This window comes from Myotis brandtii, unplaced genomic scaffold, assembly GCF_000412655.1.
Source record: "Myotis brandtii unplaced genomic scaffold, ASM41265v1 scaffold157, whole genome shotgun sequence".
In the NCBI taxonomy this organism is placed as follows: domain Eukaryota; kingdom Metazoa; phylum Chordata; class Mammalia; order Chiroptera; family Vespertilionidae; genus Myotis; species Myotis brandtii.
In genome coordinates, this window is record NW_005355708.1 from 6,157,306 (window position 1) to 6,167,397 (window position 10,092).

The following is a 10,092-nucleotide window of genomic DNA, read 5'->3' on the forward strand; positions in this document are numbered from 1 at the left end:
TGGCCGTGGTGCGGAAGCCCCCGGAGTCCATGCAGATGCCCGTCTGCTGGTCCCTGAGGATGCCCATCATCGCCTCGGCCGTGATGGCCCCTGCCAAGCGGGACAGGGTCAGGGGCCCCCAAAGCTACGGGACGGGGGAGAGGCTGGCCGTCACCCCTTCACCCCCGTCACCCTCTGACCTTGCAGCTGCTGCAGCAGCTCCCGCCCGGCCCGGAAGCGGGCCTTGGCCGCCTCCATGCGCACCGGCTGCTGCGTCAGCGAGAAGACCTGAGCGAAGTCGAAGGGGCCCCGGCCATCCCACCAGCCCTGGGCCTGGGCGTGGGCCCGAAGCGCCGGGTGTTCGGCTGAGATGTCGGTGCCGATGCTCAGCTGGTTGGAGATGTTGCGGGCGCCCTCTGCGGAGGAGAGGGGGGGGGGCGGGGCTCGTTCATTACTGAGCACCTACTCCAGGGATGGCGAACCTTTTGAGCTTGGCGTGCCAGCATTTTGAAAAACCCTAACTTAACGCTGGTGCCGTGTCACATCTAGAAATTTTTTGATCTTTGCAACCATAGTAAAACAAAGACTTATATTTTTGATGTGTATTTTATATATTTAAATGCCATTGAACAAAGAAAAATCAACCAAAAAAATGAGTTCGAGTGTCACCTCTGACACGCGTGTCAGAGGTTCGCCATCACTGACCTACTCTGTGCCAGGCGCTCGGCTGGGCGCTGAGAACACAATGGTGAAGAGGGAGACAGACCAATCACAGGAAGAACTGTGAGTCTGCCATCTGTGGTGAGTGTGGTGAAGAGGCACCCTCCCCAGAGCAGCCAGAGGGAAACCTGATACAGGGGGAAACCCGACCATCAGGGAGTCCAGGAAGGCTCCTCGGAGGAAGCAGCAGGCTGGAGCACAAGAGGACTGAACCACGTGCAGGGGGAGGATAGGTTCCCCCGCGGGGCTCGTTTTCCATCTCTCTGGATGGCCCCACCACCCGAGAGGCTTGTGCCTGGATTGGCCCTTCCCTGCAGCCACCACCTTTCCCACACCCTCCCAAGCCTGGCAAAGGCAGGCCCCAGCACTGGCCCCTCACCCTGGATCCTCTGTGCGGCCCACAGCCGCCCCGCCGTCTCCAGCACCCAGGCCTCGGTTCTGTCAGCCAGCAGGAAGGTGTTGTGGTAGCAGAAAGGCGTGGGGTCCTCCCGGCAGCTGCCCCCCTGCCCATAGCGCTCCAGCAAGCCTGTGATCACGTGCACGGCCTCCTGGGCTGAGCTGCTGCGTTCTAAAGCCAGCCTGGCACAGAAAGAGGTCCGGGGGACAGGAGGGTGAAAGGTGGCAGAAGCTCCAGGGGACAGGAGGGTGATGGGGCACCGTGGCTGGTGGTGGGAGCTACAGGGGACAGGAGGGTGATGGGGCACCGTGGCTGGTGGTGGGAGCTACAGGGGACAGGAGGGTGATGGGGCACCGTGGCTGGTGGCGGGAGCTCCAGGGGACAGAAGAGGCCCAGGGAGGGTTGGTGTCAGGCCTGAGTCCCCTAGAAAACCTGCCAACACTGCAGTGATGCCGGTGGTTGTCAGGCTGTCTCTGAGGGGCCACGCAAAGGCCCAACACACAGTCTCGGAGAAGTGCCCTGAGCCCACCACCTCTTCAATCAGAGCTGCTCCGCTTTCATTGGGTTAATAAATCGGGATGAGATTTCATTAGAAAGACATTTCACCTCTATTGATTCTGGGCCAGGGGAGGCCCAGAGGTGGCCACCTGGGAGAGCTTCCAACCAGATTGTGGAGATGGGGCCAGGGGAGGGAGGGGCAGGGCGGCCTCCTGGTGGTGACGCAGAAAGGAAGGGGCCCTTTGTGGACCAGGCTTGGAGGAGGGGAGGAAGGCCTGGGCCAGTCCTCGGTCCCCAGACTTCTGGTGTGTTGAGGGGACGAGGGAGGGCAGGGGCCACACCTGAGTAGATCCATGCCCAGCAGGGCCTCTCCCTCCCCAACTGGCTCCTTGGTCCACACGGCCTCGTTGCCAATGCAGACGCCATGCTCGTTGGCGCCCATCTCCGCCCCCCACAGCCAGGAAGGGCGGCTTAGGATCACAGCATGGGTCTTCGCCACCTGCTCCACCTCGATGTAGGTGCACTGCAGGCCGTGGGGGGAAGGGGGGGGGGGACACGGAGAGAGGGAGAGTCCGATCAGAAAGGGGAAGGTTCCTACCAAGTGGCAGTCACCTTCCACAGCCCTTAGAGCAGCGGTTCTCAACCTGTGGGTCGCGACCCCTTTGGTGGTCGAACGACCCTTTCACAGGGGTCGCCTAAGACCATCCTGCATATCAGATATTTACATTACGATTCATAACAGTAGCAACATTACAGTTATGAAGTAGCAACGAAAATAATTTTATGGTTGGGGGTCACCACAACATGAGGAACTGTATTAAAGGGTCGCGGCATTAGGAAGGTTGAGAACCACTGCCTTAGAGGAAGGCCTTATTATTCCCATTTTACAGAGAAGGACACTGAGGACAACAGAGGTTAACTAATAGGCTAAGTCCAGGCTGGTAGATGTGAAGCTCATGCTCTTTCCACATCTGGAGGCCTCCCAGGTGTGGGGAGCAGAGAGGAGAAAGGTCTTGACTTAGAAGAAGGCCTACCTCTGCCACCACCCGGCACCCCAGAGGCCTAACCCACCTGGAGCCAGCTGCCAGGGGCATGAGTGCCCGCCGGTACAAACACCACCTCCTGCACCTCATCCCGGGGCCGATCTGAGTTCTTGGCAAAGATGACAGCTGGGATGGCCGAGGCCGGGGGCACGGAGACAAAGCAGTCACAGGAACATGGGGCATCAGGGCTCCATGATGCCATCTGGGGGGAGGGGGAGACGAGTGTGTCCTTGTGTCTCCACTATCCCAGCCTGGAATCAGTGCTAGGGAGCCCCTCTCCCAACACGTGAAAACAGACACCCAGGGAAGGCAGTGCAGTCGGGTTCTGGACACCCCGCACCCCGCGCACACTCCATGTGCAATGCGACCCGGAGGCACCCACTCTCTCCCCACGCTCCAGGCTCAGGAATCAGCAGGCCGGCGCGCTCCTCGGGCCCTGCCCTTCTGAGAGTGCTGGCCCATCTCCCTTGTTGCCCTGCGCCTCTCCAAGTGTCCCACCCCCCCTCTTCTGTCCCCCCATTCTGGCTTCCCAGTCGTGTGTGCTCCTCACCCTCTCTCCCTGCTAGATCCCCAGCTTAGTTCCGGGAGCCAGTGCCTCCATTTAGGGTCAGGTCTGCCCGTTGGACCGAGGTTCCCAGGTGACCTGGAAGGCCTTGCCCCCCGGGGCGGAGCTGGAACGGAGCACCTGCAGTTCCTCGGTCTTCCACCAGGGTGCGCGCTAGCACCGCTTCTTGGAGAAGAGCGGCCTCCCTAGTCTTGCTTGGCTGCCTGCCCTTCCCGGCGCGCAGCTTTGCAACTCCAGTAAGGTCACCGTGGGGAGCAGGAGCTGGGAGCGGAAAGGAGCCACGTGAAAAGAGAGGGAAGAAAAGCCGGGCGGTTTTACTAGAAAGCTGGGACTGCTGGGGCATCTGGAATTAAACCATGTGCCCTGGTTTGAATTCTGAAGGCACGATCCCAGGCTGGTGCCCGACCCGCCAGTCCCTGGCTGATGTGGCTCAGTTGGTTGAGCTTTGTCCCATGCACCGAGAAGTCACTGGATCCATTTCCGGTGAGGGCACATGCCCAGGTTGTGGGCTCCATCCCCGGTGGGGGACATGCAGGAGCCAGCTGATGCCCCTTCCTCTCTCTGAAAAAAAAAAAAATGTTTTTAAAAAGAAAGAAAAATTATTTTTTATTTTTAAAATATATTTTTATTGATTTCAGAGAGGAAGGGAGAGGGAGAGAGTGATAAAAACATAAATGATGAGAGAGAATCATTGATCGGCTGCCTCCTTCACGACCCACACTGGGGATCGAACCCAGGCATGTGCCCTGACCGGGAATCAAACTGTGACCTCCTGGTTCACAGGTCGAGGCTCAACCACTGAGACACACCGACTGGGCAAAAAGGTATTTTTTAAAAAAAAGAATGGCTTGGCCAGGAGATGTAGGGAACACATAAGTTAATGCCTTTTTGAAGGGCACCTATACATAAAACCCATTCAACCCCCCCAAAAAATGATTCTGCTCCCCCCCTACCCCCCCAAGGTGCTTTGAAAGAAAATTTGGAAATTTCTACTCCAAAGATATGGTGTCTTTACACATAGTGAAGCTGAAACAGGAGAAGTCTTGAGTGTTCTGCTTGCTGGGTCATTTTCCTCTATAAGCGATCTCCATCATATCCAGCATTTAAGCGAATGCACCTCACACCGTTTTGCTCTGTGAAGTCCTTCAGGAACGGGGGAGACACTACAGATGGTCTATTTCTCCCACATCCACCAGCCACACAATCAGGGCTGCTGCTCCATCGGGTCACTCCTAGAGTGGGAATGAAGGCAGAGGCTGAGGCTTTGCCCGGAGGCAGGCTGTAGGTGGGTGTGCTTGGTGATGGCTGGAGGAGACCTGGCAGATAAGGCTGTGGGGGGCCTGAAACCTGAGATGTTTCCTAAATGCCTTCAGGTATCCCAAGAAGATGCCCGTGTCTCCAGGAAGACGAGCTTCACTGTCAGGAAGGGGACTGCCACTTGAACAGAAGAGTGGCCTAGGAGCTGGGCTGGAGTAGGGAGGAGCATCACCTGGAACTCTGCAGACCGGCATCTGATCTTGCTTTTGTGGGGTCTCTTTGGGCAGGTCTCTTACCCTGCAAGGGCCTCCGTGGTTCTCAACCACAGGTGGGGAGAGGGAGGGTTAATTTTTTCATTTGTATTTATTGATTGATATTAGAGAGAGGAAGGGGGAGAGAGAAACATCGACTTGTTGTTCCACTTACTCATTCATTCATTGACTTTTGTTTGTGTCCTAACTGGGGATTGAACCGGCAACCTTGGTGTATCAGGACGACACTCCAACCAACTGAGCTACCCAGCCAGGGTGGCTGTTTTTCAGCCACACATCTCCCACTGCACAACACGACACTTTAATTCTCTGCTATCAAAGTGTCGGCAGACTGCCAGCATCAGCATCATCTGACAGCTTGTGAAAATTGTCGAGTCTTGGGCCCCACCTCAGACCTACTGCATCAGAAGCTGCACGTTCACCAGACTTCAGGTATGAAGTCTGAGAAGTGCTGCTCTCATACAGCCCCAAGGGGCATACCTGGGTGGGGTTTGGGGGAGGAAATCGCGGTATCTTGAAAAAGTCCACGGGTGATCCCAATAGTCTACTGATTGGGAACAGCAGGACTGTTTAGTTCCTGAGATTCTTTTCAAACCTACACTGCTAGGACCGGACGCTGAGCAGCCAGGTTTCCTGGGCTGACGTGGAGGTGAAGGCTGCTTCGGGTGCAGCGTCAGGGAGGGGTGGTAAGGTTGCCATTGCGTGGCATTCCAGAAACAAACATCAAGGCTGTCTGTGGGCTAACAGGAGCGCCCAAGCGGCCAGCCGGAAAGCTGGTTCACCGTCTGCACTTCCCCAGCTTCCCGCTAGGGGGCAGGCACAGGCAGGAGGAGAGGCGGAGTCGGCGCAGCACAGCCCCAGGCGGCAGTTCCCAGGCTGCCTGCTCCTGTCACTTTCCATTCCAGATTTCACTCACCCACCTCGGAATTCCACTCCCACGTCCTAGGAGAGGAGCTGGCGGCTCAGAGAAGTCGCCCAGAGGGTCAGTCCAGATGTTCTGATTTCCCTCCCTCCCAGCTCCTCCGGGATCGTCCTGCCAGGGGCCCCTGACCTGAGGGGTCAGAGGTGGCCAGCCTTGGGCTCCATCAGGGGGGGCCAGGCCAGCCAGGCAGCATTGCTGTCAAGGCAAACGAGCCCAGGGAGCGTCAGAGCCCCACCAAAGGCCCCCGCTAAGAATGCAGGTCAGCGGGAGGAGCTGCACGGGGAGGAGGGGCAGCCAGCCCTGCCCAGACAGGCCCAGCCGGCCCCACAGCGGCCCTCCTGTCCCCGGGGACAGCGGGGACAGCGCTGGGGGGACAGGAGAGGACTCACCAGGTTCCTGGGGTCTAACTCCCCCAGAACCAGGAGGACAAAAGAGCACCCCAAGGAGTGGGGTGGGCATGAGGTCACAGGAAAACACACCTGTTTCTTGTCCTCCCAGACGTCTAACGCAGCAGCAGATGGGAACAAATTTTTGCCCCACACACACCAGTGTGGTTACCTGTCTGACCCCCAAATCATTCTGGTGCCCCACCACAAGGTGGATTTTGTGAGCCCAGACCCAAACCTGTGATGGGATGGGCCAACCTGGGTACCAAATTTAGTTCTGAAAAATTGGATTAGGGTTAGAGTGGGGGAAATAGAAATCCCACTAGATAACAAAAAATAATTTTGGCAAAAAAAAAAAAAGAGGATGGGAAGGTGAAAAAAACACAATAATCTGCCCAGCCGGTGTGGCTCAATGGTTGAGTATCAACCTATGAATTGGGCGGGTCACGGTTCAATCCCCAGTCAGGGGGCACATGCCCGGATTGAGGGCTGGATCCTCAGTGTGGGGTGTGCAGGAGGCAGCTGATCGGTGATTCGTTCTCATCATTGATGGTTCGTTCTGTCTCCCTCCCTCTCCCTTCTTCTCTAAAAACAATAAAATATATATTTTTTTTAAAAAAGAACACAATAGCCCTGACCGGTTTGGCTCAGTGGATAGAGCGTTGGCCTGCGGACTCAAGGGTCCCAGGTTCGATTCCGGTCGGGGGCATGTACCTTGGTTGCGGGCACATACCCGGTGGGAGGCGTGCAGGAGGCAGCTGGTCGATGTTTCTCTCTCATTGATGTTTCTAACTCTCTATCCCTCTCCCCTCCTCTCTGTAAAAAAGCAATAAAATATATTTAAAAAAATAAAAATAAAAAGAACACAATAATCTATCTGCCCCCTTGGAGCCCAAAACTGATCCTTCATCCACCTTCCTGGCTTTGGGGCTTTATACTCATAAAATAAAGCTTCAGTTGAGGTTTTATACTCATTTGACATTAATTAGGCGCCAACTACATGCCAGGCATTGGGCAGCCTGGGAAAGTGTGCACAGACGGGCAGTTCTGCATATCCGAAGGCGCCCCGTGGGTCCGGCGAGGGCGCATTCGTGCACAGCGTGGTTGTGTAACTGGCAGGTCTCTATCTGGGAGTTGCAGCAGGAGCCTTTCCCTCATACCTTCCAGCTGGGCGGGAGCCCATCAGATATCCTGGCTGCCTTTCATCGCCTTGTTCCTGATAGGGATCATCCTGGGTGAAGAAATCGCTGTCAGTCACCCCCACCTCACTCACAGCCAGAAGGACCGACTGACACACACACCCCCGTGTGGGGTGAGGGTGCCAAGAGGCTGGCGGTCTCTGGGAAGGCAGGGAACCAGCAGCGTTCTTGGCAGGGGAGGGGAAAGAGGGGGCTTGTGTGTGGAGGAGGAAGGAAACATCTAGAACTTCCTCATCTGCACAGGTTCCACCAGGGAGGGACAGTCAGCAGAGCTATCAACCCAGAGGGAGCTCCTCCCTCCTTCTGAACCAGCCACCTCCAGGGCAGGATCGGACCCTTCCATCAGCCCAGCTCTGCCCCAAACACAGGGGGAGAGGTGAGGCTGCCCAGGGCTGTGAGATCAAAGGGCAGTGTCCACCCCACCCTGCAGCAGCCTGGTCCTCATGGCTGAGGGACACGGAGTCAAGGAGGAAACCAAAGACAAATGAAGCAATGATGTGGTTGATGACTTTATTACGGCATAAAAAACACAGGCTGTTTCTTCCTCTTCTCCCTCCCCCCCAACAAAGTGGGTTCACAGCAGTTAATAAAGAAAAAAAATCCTACATTTCTCCTCTAGGGGGCTGCCTAGAAGGGGGCAGACAGGAAACCTAACCAAAGCCCTCACCGGCCACCTCAGAGCTGGGGCCTCCACAGGGGAACAGCCCTGTCCCCCCACCACCACCACTCATTCGGGAGTTCCCCTTGGAATGGTCACTGGGAACAGCTGTCCTGGCAGCACAGGGAGGTGGCGGCTGGTTTCGATGGGTGGAGGAGAAAGGCATCTCACACCCACGGTGCCCTCCCTTTCTCCCCCTCTCTCCTGGCCAGGCAACCTGCAGGCACTGCCAACTCTCTCCTGCCCCCAACCCTCTCGGCAAGGAGAGGGACCTCTGGCGGGGTCAGCAGGAGGTCGGGATCAGAGGGAACAGAAAGAAAGAACATTATTTCTTAAACTACCCCGGGCCCATGAGTCCCGCTGGGAGAGTCAGCCAATCCCTTGTAAGGACTCCCTTCTACACACACACATATTCCCACCCAGATCCCAGCCCCATTTCCCTTTGAGCTCCTTGGACCGGGCTCCAGCATCCCCAAGGGAGGAAGAGACACGGTAGGCCTAAAGCCCAGGACCTTGGACGGGGTGAACAAGGTAGGGTCTCCCTTGGCTGGAGACCACAGGCTCAGTAGAGAAACACACACACACACACACACACACACACACACACACACACACACACACACACACACACACACACACACACACACACACACACACACACACACACACACACACACACACACACTCACACACTCACGTACACATACACACAACATGCACAAACACATGCCCTAATATTAAATAAAATACCCTTTGCTTATAACTTAAAAGTCAATACACAACTAATCCTCCAAAAAGGCTCTGGATGGAAAGAGGGGAGGTCAGGGGGAACCTTACAGCCTCCATATCAAGCCTGGGAAAGCCCGCTCACTCCACTCTTCCCTCATCGGCTCCCTCCCCTTTGCCTCTGCTGCACTCCTCCCTCCCTTCTTCCCACTCCGGGATCACAACCAGAAGGTATTTCTAGCATCTAAAGAAGGAAAGGGGACAGCTTCCTAGACATCACAGAAGGCAGCCCCTTCCAGTGGGAGAGCCACTCCCTCCCACGGACAGGGATGGGAGCCTCCCGTCATACCTTCTACAGGAGGGGCCTGGGAACTGCTGGAGGTCCCTCTGCTGGGGCACCCCCACCGAACCCCAACAAGCCCGGTAACCCTGTCCCTTCCATCCCCAGGGGGGAAGGCGGCCGATGGGGAACCTAGGATGAGGAACTACATTAATTCTAGAGCGGGGGGGCTTCTGGCTGCCTGGAAAGCTCACATGGGGTGGGGCTGGGGGGAACGGATGGGGGATGTGGACGACTGAACTTTACTTTTCATCAAGACGGAGAGTTAAGGACCGAATCCGAGCTTGGAGCCGAAGGGGGTTGTTTCCTCCATTCCCCCGTTCAATTGCTTCCTCTCGTCTTAGAAGGGGCCCTCCTTGCCCATGCCCCAGCTCTATCCGGCTCTCTGCTCCACCCCGCAGTTAGGGCTGGGAAGCTGTCCCGGGTTCTGGCCCTCTGCCCCCTTCCTTCATGGCTCCATCAGGCTGGGTCTGGGAGGGTTAACAAGGAGGCGCCTCAAAGGAGTTATTTTTACAGCAACAGCCTCCTGCCTGATGGAGACCCCGCCCTGAAGGGGACCCCCAGCCTCCCCTACCCCATCTCAGCTCTGCCTCCGGAAACCCTAGGGAGAGAACCAGGAGGGGATGAAAGGGGCCAGGCCACGGGGCGGATCCGGAGGCGCTTTTATGTCCCGGTTCCCAGGCGCTAAGGACGCGTCCAGACAGGTCCCCCCAGCGCAGGGGCGGCCCCACTCCTCTATGTTCCCGGGGTGCCCATCTTCTCCGGCGGGCCCCCTCCGCCCTGCAGCCGCGGTGGGGACACCCCACCGCATCCCTCCAGCTGGGGGACGTGAGGAAACAGTGAGGAAACCGAGAACAGAGGGGCCTACGCAGCTCCCCACACACACACACACCCGGCCAGCCAAACAGGCAAACGCGTCCTGTCCAGCCACAGAGACTAAAGCACCCCTAGTGTCCCCTCTCCCCACCCCACACCGCCTTCACCCCTCTCAATAAATAACCACGTTCTCACTCGAGCCGCCCGGGGACACCAGGCCAGGGGGTTCTCTTCTGATGCCCGGGGGGACCCGCGGGGAGGCGGTGGGAGGAGCTCAGTTGGAGGGAGCTCCGCCGCCCTCCGCCTCCCGCTTG

At 57.2% G+C, this 10,092-nt stretch overlaps 2 protein-coding genes across 2 annotated transcripts in view; both read right to left on the reverse strand.

Annotated features, from left to right (window-relative positions):
- Positions 1–2,839, reverse strand: part of SCRN2 (secernin 2) — a 3,798-nt gene extending 959 nt beyond the window's left edge. The window contains exons 1-5 of the mRNA XM_014536187.1: positions 2,666–2,839; positions 1,936–2,117; positions 1,079–1,278; positions 180–395; positions 3–90 (exon numbers count right to left, since the gene is read on the reverse strand). Of these exons, the coding sequence (XP_014391673.1) occupies positions 3–90; positions 180–395; positions 1,079–1,278; positions 1,936–2,117; positions 2,666–2,839 (860 nt within the window). The remainder of the gene's footprint in view (positions 1–2; positions 91–179; positions 396–1,078; positions 1,279–1,935; positions 2,118–2,665) is intronic.
- Positions 2,840–5,471: 2,632 nt separating this feature from the next.
- The window catches only part of SP6 (Sp6 transcription factor), a 5,882-nt gene continuing 1,261 nt past the window's right edge, over positions 5,472–10,092 (reverse strand). Inside the window, exons 2-4 of the mRNA XM_005862002.2 lie at positions 5,889–6,018; positions 5,652–5,673; positions 5,472–5,537 (exon numbers count right to left, since the gene is read on the reverse strand). Coding sequence (XP_005862064.1) covers positions 5,472–5,537; positions 5,652–5,673; positions 5,889–6,018 — 218 coding nt within the window. The remainder of the gene's footprint in view (positions 5,538–5,651; positions 5,674–5,888; positions 6,019–10,092) is intronic.